The sequence below is a fragment of the Cebidichthys violaceus genome, unplaced genomic scaffold (genome assembly GCF_023349555.1).
Source record: "Cebidichthys violaceus isolate CVI_PGR_0920_01 unplaced genomic scaffold, fCebVio1.0.p SCAF_19, whole genome shotgun sequence".
Classification (NCBI taxonomy): Eukaryota; Metazoa; Chordata; class Actinopteri; order Perciformes; family Stichaeidae; genus Cebidichthys; species Cebidichthys violaceus.
In genome coordinates this window covers 1,027,367-1,038,108 of record NW_027176361.1, presented here as the reverse complement: position 1 = coordinate 1,038,108, position 10,742 = coordinate 1,027,367, and the positions used below count along the sequence as shown (strand labels likewise).

Here is a 10,742-nt window from a genome sequence, read left to right as displayed (position 1 = left end):
ATATTTACTGTTCATTGTAATTGTTCAAAATAAATAAAAACAGAGTGAAACAAAATCATTTTCTCTATCCATTCATATCCACATGAATCTCACTAATATACATTATGATACATTAAAATAATGAGAGATCAGCATATTGTCTGTGCTGTAAGTCGTTTGAGTCTTTTGAAAGTTATTGTGGACTCAGTGAGTTCAAACAATGACGGTGAAGAACAGACAGCATCAAACACAGTGAGGTTAATCTACAGTTCATATTCAAACACATTTAATGTCACCGTGTGGTGACTTCATGTGACACAATGAAGGTTTGATCTGAACCCACTGAACTGAAGCACCACGAGAAAGATCTGAAGAAATGGTCATCAGTCATGTTGAAATGGAACAAATCTCAAGTCCAGAAGAGACCTGATTATTGTTTCACATTACTTTCACTTTCCAGTAGAACAACAGGGAGGATATAACTCCTCCCTCAGCAGAGGTTTGGTTCCCTCCTACTTCCTCATGTGAAACATTATCCAGCAACGTTGAATAAAGCGGTCACAAGTTTATCACTAATATCAGTGTAAAGTCAATAAATGTCCCAGTGATGGAAGAAGTATTTAAATAGACCTATTGTTAATTAAAAATAAGAAAAACTACTGTACATAAAACATTGCCATTTTTTATATATATATATATTTTTTTTTTTTTTCTTAAGTCAATAAATGTCCCAGTGATGGAAGAAGTATTTAAATAGACCTATTGTTAATTAAAAATAAGAAAAACTACTGTACATAAAAAATGTATATTTATATATATATATATATATATATATATATATATAAATATATATATATAAATGTTGCATAAATATATAAATATAAAACATTTTTATTTTCCCTTTCACGGAAAATTCCGAGTTCCAGCGAAACTCAGGTGAGTCATCTCCGTCAGTGTTCAGAGGTGAGTCATGGGGGGGCGTCGCACCATATTTGGATTCTACACGCTCGCGCTCACAAGGAGCACGCAGGCGCGCGCTCACATTCACGGAGGAGGGCGTGAGATGAGGAGGAAGAGGAAGTTTTGGGGAGAAGAAGAAAAAAAGTAACGAGTCCCGAGAAGAAAGTGAGAATTGTGCTTTCTGAGCGGTGAGCTACTTTTTTAGTTCAGCTCCACGCGCACACTAAAGGTAGCTCGTTCACCTGTTTCTACCTGTTTGAGGTTGAAAGAGGCGGAAACGTCCCGCGCACCGTCCGACAGGTGAGTCTGTGTTCCTCATGAAGTCCTGACGTGTCGACGGACGATCACGGTTAGTTTAAGATAAGGTTAAAGTGAGACACATTCAGATGTAGAACTACTGATCAATCGGTCGATCGATTAGTTAGAGGTGTTGATGCGGTAGATATTAGTTAAAGGTGTTGATGCGGTAGATATTAGTTAAAGGTGTTGATGCGGTAGATATTAGTTAAAGGTGTTGATGCGGTAGATATTAGTTAAAGGTGTTGATGCGGTAGATATTAGTTAAAGGTGTTGATGTGGTAGATATTAGTTAAAGGTATTGATGTGGTAGATATTAGTTAAAGGTGTTGATGTGGTAGATATTAGTTAAAGGTGTTGATGCGGTAGATATTAGTTAAAGGTGTTGATGCGGTAGATATTAGTTAAAGGTGTTGATGTGGTAGATATTAGTTAAAGGTATTGATGTGGTAGATATTATTGTTTAAAACATGTACATCCTCCAGTTTCTCTCTTGTTAAGATCCATTATGTTACTTTTATTTAAATATATAATTATAGAAATGTACAGGTTAATCGATTTCCTACAATCATTTAATTTGGTAAATATTTATACTTCTAAGTATAGTGATATGTGTGTGTGTGTGTGTGTGTGTGTGTGTGTGTGTGTGTGTGTGTGTGTGTGTGTGTGTGTGTATTTATAATCAGAATAATTGGCGTTGACTTAATTATTTGACAATGTTTCAGCAATAAATTTAAGTACCAAAAATATATGTATACATACTCAAACACACACATATATTTATATATACATATGTGTGTAAATACATGTTTATTTATATATAAATATAAATATATTATATGTGTATATATATATTTGGTACTTTTATTTAGTCCTTAAAAAAACTGTCAATGAATTAAGTTACTGTAAACTATTCTGATTATTGATTCATAATGTATCACAAACATCTGGTAGTTGAAGCTTTGCTGCTTTTCTCTGTTTTTTGTATCCTGTTAAATTTAGTTGGTCGAAACAAAACAAATAATTCATAGACGTCGACGTAGACGGACGTTTCTTCACTATTATCTGATGCTTATTGGATTAAATGAATCATTTAATTTTAAAAAGACAAATGAATTGATAATGAAAACAGAGATTCTCCCCATCAGTCCGACCACATGACCCTCTCGGTCTGGTGTTGCTGAATCTGTGGTTTTGGGTTAAATTGAGTTCTCGTGATCTTTAACTTCGTTAGAGTGGACATCTGTTACTCTGTAAACAGGAAGACGGTTTACTCGTGAACATATGTTCGTCTTCATCTTGTGACGCTGATAAAAATGGCACCGAGCAGCTGCTGAAATGAAAGTAAAAAGATTTAAGAAGCAACAAAGTACAATTTCTATCTTTCACAAAGATATTTATGTCGAACTTTGTGACATTTTTTAGTACAAAAATGGTCAAACGTGTAATAAATAGGCTCATTTTATACTTTTATTGTGTTAAGACAAAATGTAAAAAAAGTATTTGAGATGTTTGGCTCATTTATTTAGCTTTTTTTAAATGTTTTGTTTTATATAAAAATATTTTTTACGTCCCTCAGAGAAGGTTTTGGAAAAATAAAATTAATATTTCTTTAATCCATTTTAATTATCAAGCAAAAAACAACCCAAATTTAGTTGTGAGCTTCTCAAATGTGGGAATTTGTTTCTTTTATTTATTTATTTGAAAATGTGACTTTTTTTTTAGGTTTTAATCTGTTGGTCAATTAATAATATAATAAAGTAATATAAATGTGTAAAATATATATTCTACAATATAAAGAGCTTCAGTGGTGATTAAAAATAACAACAGTTGTTGTGTAATAATTCACAGTTAGTTTGTGTTAAACAACAACGTGAAAATAAAGTTTAGATTTGTTCTAAAGGGATTTCAAAACGTCTGTAGCAGACGTACATGAGCACACATTCACTTTGGTGTGACATGTTGTGTGAGAGAGAGACGAGGTGTTTAGCACGAGAGAGACACGGAAACAGAAAACTGAAGCTCAGTAAGAGCTGAAAACCCCAAATACTCTCTGTTTACACATCAAACAGGGACTTTGTTTGAGGGACTACTTTCAGCAGCGGATTAATCCTCATTTGGCGCTCTAGTGAGTGCGCACGTGCGTGCGTTCACCAAACTCCATTATAAAATCTGTCATTTTAAAGGTCGAATGCTCACCAGGAAGTAACGTTCATGAAGGAACATCAACTTTAAACGTCACAACATTTTAAACAATCTTCTCACTAATTCTGGAGTGAAATAATGAAATTATTAGTATTGTTTGTATTTACCTTGTCTCTTTCGTTCCTCAGTTCAGCAGTAAGTTTACTAAACATGACACAGTATTGATCACATGTGAAGTTAAAGGGTTACTCTGGTTTTATTCCAGATTTACTTTATTGTCATTAAATCTCAACAATGTGCGTCTGACTCTTGATTTATAGTTTCATCTCCTCAAACAGCTGATCACTGAAGTTTTTTATCAAACAGGAGGAAGTAGAACATTTAGCAAAAAAGCTCTTTTTCCAAACCAGTTCATATACATTCATTTTTTATTTATGTTATTTCTTATGAGTTCAACTTTTAGTTTTGTAAGAGAGAGTTCTTACTAAGTTCCTGATGTTCTGAGTTTAGAGGTGGTTTCAGCGTTCAGGTTCCTGTGAGACGATGACGTCATCGATGCTGTCTGACTCGTTCTCCACCATCAGTCACACGTGTGTGTGTGTGTGTGTGTGTGTGTGTGTGTGTGTGTGTGTGTGTGTGTGTGTGTGTGTGTGTGTGTGTGTGTGTGTGCGTACTTAGGGTGTGTCTGTCACACTGGGAGTGCCGCCCTCAGGTTACCTGCAGTCAAGATTCATTCACTCAACAGCCTGGTGTGTGTGTGTGTGTGTGTGTGTGTGTGTGTGTATGTAGATGTGTGTGTGTGTGTGTGTGTGTGTATATGTAGATGTGTGTGTGTGTGTGTGTGTGTTTATGTAGATGTGTGTGTGTGTGTTGTGTGACCTCACCATTGATCAGATTATTTGTGACCTCACCATTGATCAGATTATTTGTGACCTCACCATTGATCAGATTATTGATCCGTCGATCACTGACCTGGATTACTGATACCTTCCATTGATCGCTGGATTCTTGATCAAACCTGAACCCGGAGCAGTCGAGACCTGATAAAGGAATATCTGTGACACTAAAAACCTCCAGAGGAAACTAAAAGCTTTGGTTGTGTAATCAGCTGACACGTTACGACGGCTGTGATTGGTCGGTGAACCGGGGAACCTCGTCCTTATTGGTTTAGAGAATCGTTAAAGTTTGACCCAAATGGCAGCGTCTGAACTGATCCGGGACGACGACGTCCGCCCCCACGTGGAAGTTAACGTGACCACTGCGAATCCCGACACTCCTCCTCATCCTCCGAGGGTCGCCAACGGAAACCCGACCCGCCACGCCTCCTCGCCGCCGACGCCGCCGTCCGCTGCCGCTGTCGAAAAGCAGCCGGAGTGCAGCAAACTGAGCAGCCTGTTCAAACAGAACCAGCTGATCCACTCCCTGAGCAGCGGGCTGAGGCGCCACTGCGACTACGTGAAGATCGCCGTGCCGGATGAGCGGGCCAACCACCTCCCCGCGGAGTGGTGGAAGACCGCCGTGGCCTTCCTCTACGCGCTGTTCATCCTGGTCTTCACCACCGTCATCATCACCGTGGTCCACGAGAGGGTGCCGGACAAGTCGGTGAGCCCGCCGCTGCCGGACAAGTTCTTCGACTACGTGGACCGCGTGCCCTGGGCCTTCACCGTCACCGAGGTCAACGGGCTCATCCTGTGCGGACTCTGGCTCGTCCAGCTGATCTTCCTCAAGCACAAGTAAGTACGACATGTGTTGGTAGTATCAGTAGAAGTACTCGTAGTACTGTGGAGTTCTGGGGTCTGATCAGAGACCGGGTTTAATACACAAAGTGAGCTTAGTGCGTTGCTGTTGGTCAGGCTGAAGCTAGACTTTCTTCTTCTTCTATGAATCGGTTAATTGTCTAGTTCAGGGGTCTCTAATAGGGGACCGTGGTCCGGGTCCAGACCCAGTCCCGAACATAAAACCGACAGATAATTGATGTAGTTTTTTCTTAGTGTCTTCTTATTCAAGCGGTCTGATTTATATTGAAGCACTGAAGGTGACTCCTCCTGCATTCCAGAGGGAAATATAAAACTTTAATTTTTAATATTTTATTAATGTGAAGCTCTTCCTCTCTGCAGAGCTATCGTTGGCCGTCGGTGTTTCTTCCTCATCGGAACTCTCTACATGTATCGCTGCGTCACCATGTACCTCACCACCCTGCCGGTGCCGGGGAAACACATGGTCTGCGCTCCAAAGGTACGGCTACGCACTAAATACTGAGGTTTACTGCAGATTTACCTGGTTTCTTTGAACGCATCACGAGTAAATGTTTGTTCTGGGTCGTCTCTGTGCAGCTGTACAACGACTCCACGGGCAAAATCTGGAGGATTTTGAGGCTGATCTCAGGAGGAGGTAACAAAAACCCTGAACATTTAGCCACATTTTATAGCATGGAAACAGAAAATCCTGCTCTATGATTGGCTGGCAAATTGTAGCTACATTATACAATTAAAAATGTGGATTTATAAAATCATTTTGGGTGCAAATCACAGCTTAAAAACTAAAGTACTGTACTTTTGAGTTGTACAGGCCGCAAGCTAGCTTGTGAAATAGCCGCGGCTAGGCTAAACTAAGACTAAAGCTAAAGACCAAAGCTAAGTGTTAAAAATCCATTTTGTACATTCAGCTTGTTATTCCACATAATTAAATCAATTCACGATGGAGAAAAAGAAAAAACAGCAACATTTCTGCTAAAATAAGCTAGCTTAGCATAAAGGTTGCCAGCTAAAAACTACGCTTGTCAATTTAGTATAAAGGTAGCTAGCTTAGCATGAATGTAGTTAGCTGAGTATAATGGTAACTAGTATAAGGGTAGTTGGCTTAGCATAAAAGTAGCTTTCTCAAAGGTAACTTTAAATAAAATCCATTTAGGTTTTCCAGTTTTAACTCCAGCTCCTCCTCTCTGGGACTCACTGCTCTGTGTTTTGGTTTTTGTTCAGGTTTGTCTCTGACCGGATCTCACCTGATGTGTGGTGACTTCCTGTACAGCGGTCACACCGTCATGTTGACGCTCTCCTACCTCTTCATCAAGGAGTGTGAGTACTCATCCTCATTTATATATTATATTATATTATATATATATATATATATATATATACTGTCTGTTTGTTTTGTTAATAACTGGAATTATTAGTTACAAGGCAGGTTGATTAATTGAATTCCATGGTTTAATCATTATTTATGGAAAGATTCATTTCAATTAAATTGATTGTAATTAGACATTTTAAACACACAAAACAAAACACAAATATTTTCTCCTAACTTTTCTGAATATTTCCTCTAAATCTTTGTTGGATCTTAAACATTTCAAAATACAAAATACAAAAAAAACCAATAAATTCCTAAAAAAAAAAAAAAAAAAAAAAGATCTTGTTATTCATAATGTTTAACATGACTTTTTGTTAAAAAAAAAAAAAGAATTTAAATTAAGACAAGTTTATTTTAAAAATAATAAAAATAGATTGAAACTGTAGAGGAAAATTAAAGGTATGAACAGATCATCCCAAATTAATTGAACATAGTATGACTAATATTTCATTGCTGACAATAAAGGAATAAAATATGTGATTTATGTTCTAATATTTAGTCCCTTAAACTTAATAAGTTATGAGTTTTTTATTGATACACACACATGTAGAAATATGTGTTCATGTAGACGCGGACTGACACATTTTGTTGTTATGAATATTGTATATAATGTTGTTTTTATATGTATGTGTGTGTGTCAGACTCTCCTCGGTGGATGTGGTGGTATCGCTGGTTCTGCTGGTTGCTCAGCGCCTCGGGAGTCGTCTGCATCCTCGTCGCCCACGAGCACTACAGCATCGATGTGTTGATCGGATACATCGCCACCACCAGGACCTTCTGGTGGTACCACACCATGGCCAACACGCATGTAGGTGCAGCTAGTAGAGCTAGTAACGTTAGCAGCACCGCTAACGGCTAACCAACGGAGGTTCACTTCAGTTACACTATGATGCCTTCAGGCTCTGCTCAGTGAACATGAGTACTGGCTGAAGGTAGAGTATAACGTTATCGTGATGTGTTCATGTGTAATCTGTAAAATGTAGTTTTGGTGATAAACTTCAATAGATCCAGTAGTTTGAAGGAGATGTTTTCATGTTAATATAAAATAGATATTAGAGATGAATTATGAACACTAGTTTGAAGCACATTATATTACATCATTAAAAATAATAATGATGAGATTTATCCATCAATAAAAATACTTATTTTTTTAATGCAAATAACAACTATAGATGACTTAAACAAAGAAAGGATCATATTTAGAGTTGTTTAATGGTTTTACTGACAGTTAGTCTGCAGATTTTTCTCTTTGTTTTGTCCATAAAATATCAGATTAAACCCAAAGTGACTCGTTCAAATTAGTGTTATCCAACCAAAATATATTCCTTTAATTATCATTTATGATCTAAAAGTACCAAATAGTCACATTTGAGGTTCATTTTTTTTGTGTCTATTTCTTGGTCAGGCGCTGCGTCAAGCTCCCAACAACTACCTGTCGAGGACGTGGTGGAACCCCGTCTTCAACTTCCTGGAGAGGAACGTCCAGACGACGGTTCCCATCGTGTTCTCGTGGCCGGTGGCGCTGCCTTCGTCCTGCAGACAGCGCTACAGGATGGTGGAGGGGGGGAGGGACGAGTAAAGGAGGAGGACCGAGTCCCGAATGATAGCTTATTTATTTGAAAACAGCATTTCCAGCTCCACGAGGAGGAGGAAGAAGAAGAGACGTTTACATTATCGTGATCTCCTGCTATTTATTTATCGAGTTTAATAATTCATCACGTCACATGAATCTGGACTGACGAGTTGTTTGAAACATTCGATACAGTTTGAGCGTTTCAATTAAAAACATTTTTTATAAGAAATGCATTAAATGAGAAAAAAAGGAAACATCTTCAGAGTGTGAGGGAGTTCAAGAATGTATCGTGGCATTCGTTGGAGGTTTAGTCTTTTGTGTCTTTGCTGCACTTGTATTTTTTATCCTTCTGTTAACATCTGTCTTACGCTCCAAGTGCCAAAAGTGTCAGTAAACCCAAACGACCATCCTGCAAACTGCCGTAATAAGAGTTCAAATTCAAGCTGCGGCTTCTGAAAATGGACTTCGGTTGTAGATCCTGCTGCTCAAACGCCAACAGATCCACCAGCTGAAGAGGCGAAAAGCAGCTCGTATGTGTAGACAAGCAGTTGCGATACCGGTGTTGTTGTTCACATATTTGCCCGTAAATTGTGTGAATCTGGAGGATTAAAGCGTTCATCAACTGGCCAAACAACCAGAATATCTTCCAGGAGAACAGAAGCAGAAAATAAGTAGTTTCTCTATGACTATGTTTACATGCACACTAATCTGCCATTATTATTAACAATATGACACTGTTCTGAATTTGTAAACGTCATATTCTTATTTTGAATGGAGCGGTTTCTGATTAGAATGTGAACGATGATACTCAGCTGCTAGAGCATTCTGACATTCGCCACGTTGGCTTCGTGGAAATGTTGACATTTTTGTAGTGTGGACCAAAAGAACTGAATATTTTGTGCTGGTTAACATGTTCACTGTCAAGTTTTTTTCCATCGTCTGATTAGGACTGGGTTTCACAAATACACAAAATGTTTTTGCTTATTCTGTTTTTCTCATTTACTCAATTTACTCAAATGTTAAATGTTGCTAAACACAAGAACTCGTCCAAATGAAACGCTCCAAAGCCGACAGAATTGTGATTTAAATCGGGAACCGTCTGATTACAAGAATGACACTAGACTAGAACACAAACCATCTGTGACTTTGATTCCTGCTGTCAACAAGAAGAATATCCTCGAAACCAAATTCTGTTGCATTGTCATAACAAATAGATATGTTTTCCCAAATTGTGGACTTCTCTTTACCAGAAAACTGGCCTTGCTGTGGAAGGGAAGCTTGTGGTATTGAAATGGATGCAGTTAGCAACATGCTAGTGCCAACGATGCTAAAAACAAAAACAAGCTTAGCTCACATAGAGGTCCAAAGTACCAGGTTTTGAGTATATGTAATGAGTATTGTTGTAAATGTCTTCCTGTTCTTGATTATTGTTAAGTTATATTTACAAGTCAAAATGTGTGAAGTATTGAGACGCTGAGCTCAGTGGTATTTGTTGTTATTTTATCGCGGTTCTTGATATTAAAATGAATCGGTGAAACAATAACTTCTACTAACTGGTAGAACTGCTGCTGATTTAAAGTTGGATTCATGAAGGTCGTCCTTCCATAAAAGTTACTTTCATCAAAGTGTTACCTGATGTTTCTGGTTCTCACAGTTCATCCTAAGTGGACTTGAATAAAGTGTCACAGTCAGTTTGCTTTGATAATAAAAAGATTTATTTTCATTTCCAAGAGTTGCTATTGACGATTGATTGTTGTGTTGTTAGTAAAACTGGTGGTTTAGACTTTTCTTTCAGATTATCTCCTTGGGATGAATTTTAAGATTTTTGGTGATCCTTTGACTTTCCATCCAGCGCCATCAGATTAAAACATGTATTAACTTAATAAATCCTTTTAAAAACGAGGCCTATTTGCAGGCCTCAGCTCGAATAAAGATAAGAAATACCTAATTAATTGTATAAAAAAATTTTTAAAAAAAAATTAAAAAAAATAAAATATTTTTTTTTATATATATTTTTGAGATGAGAAAAATCATGGAACTATCAGAATACATGTTACTGGTTCACATAAGATAAGGATGGAACACAGCAGAACTTGGAAAACTCAAAAGCTCGATCTTGAAAAACAGCACTTTTAGGGTATTGTTTTTTGGAAAGTATGGGTATCCAAGACTTTTAATATGCTGGGCTCTTAGAACAACTGATATAGGCTCTATATACACAGCTATACATAGATACAGTGAAACATTTATGAAATATAGAGCATTTCAAATTAGAAAACTGATCAAATATTCCAATATTTGAGTAAAAAAGTATTTTTTAAATTCAAAAACACTCTATATCACTTCTATGTATCACTCATGATGTTCATTGAATCAATAGACCGAAGATTGGACCTTTTTTGAGTGTTTTAAGCTCTTTCTATGCCCTTTTTAGTTATTTAGTTTAAGGTCAAATACTGCTTCAGACTCTCTGTTCAGGGCTGTATCTCAGCCCCCCCTTCTCCGATTTTCACCATTGAGACATCCTTCGAACCGTAGGAGCCAATACAATTGCCTGGAATTGAAAGCTAGATGATTGACAGCACTATTAGCCAATAAAGCTCAAAAACGTCCAGCTCTGAAATCTGATTTGCTGAGCTTCCAACCCTCTCAAGAATCCGAG

General features: G+C 37.5%; 1 protein-coding gene across 4 annotated transcripts; it reads left to right on the top strand.

Annotated features, from left to right (window-relative positions):
• The first annotated feature begins 1,043 nt into the window (after window positions 1-1,043).
• LOC137874423 (phosphatidylcholine:ceramide cholinephosphotransferase 2-like) lies at window positions 1,044-9,810 on the top strand. 4 transcript variants are annotated; one of them, XM_068713093.1, is made up of 7 exons: window positions 1,044-1,239; window positions 4,330-5,114; window positions 5,499-5,616; window positions 5,715-5,772; window positions 6,360-6,455; window positions 7,149-7,315; window positions 7,913-9,810. In XM_068713093.1, the coding sequence occupies exons 2-7, from the start codon at window positions 4,576-4,578 to the stop codon at window positions 8,084-8,086; spliced, it is 1,152 nt and encodes a 383-aa protein (XP_068569194.1). In that variant the 5' UTR covers window positions 1,044-1,239; window positions 4,330-4,575; the 3' UTR covers window positions 8,087-9,810. The 4 variants fall into 4 exon arrangements, with proteins under 4 accessions (XP_068569194.1, XP_068569195.1, XP_068569196.1 ...); XM_068713094.1 differs by having other exon boundaries at window positions 4,303-5,114; XM_068713095.1 differs by having other exon boundaries at window positions 1,044-1,288.
• Window positions 9,811-10,742: the final 932 nt, after the last annotated feature.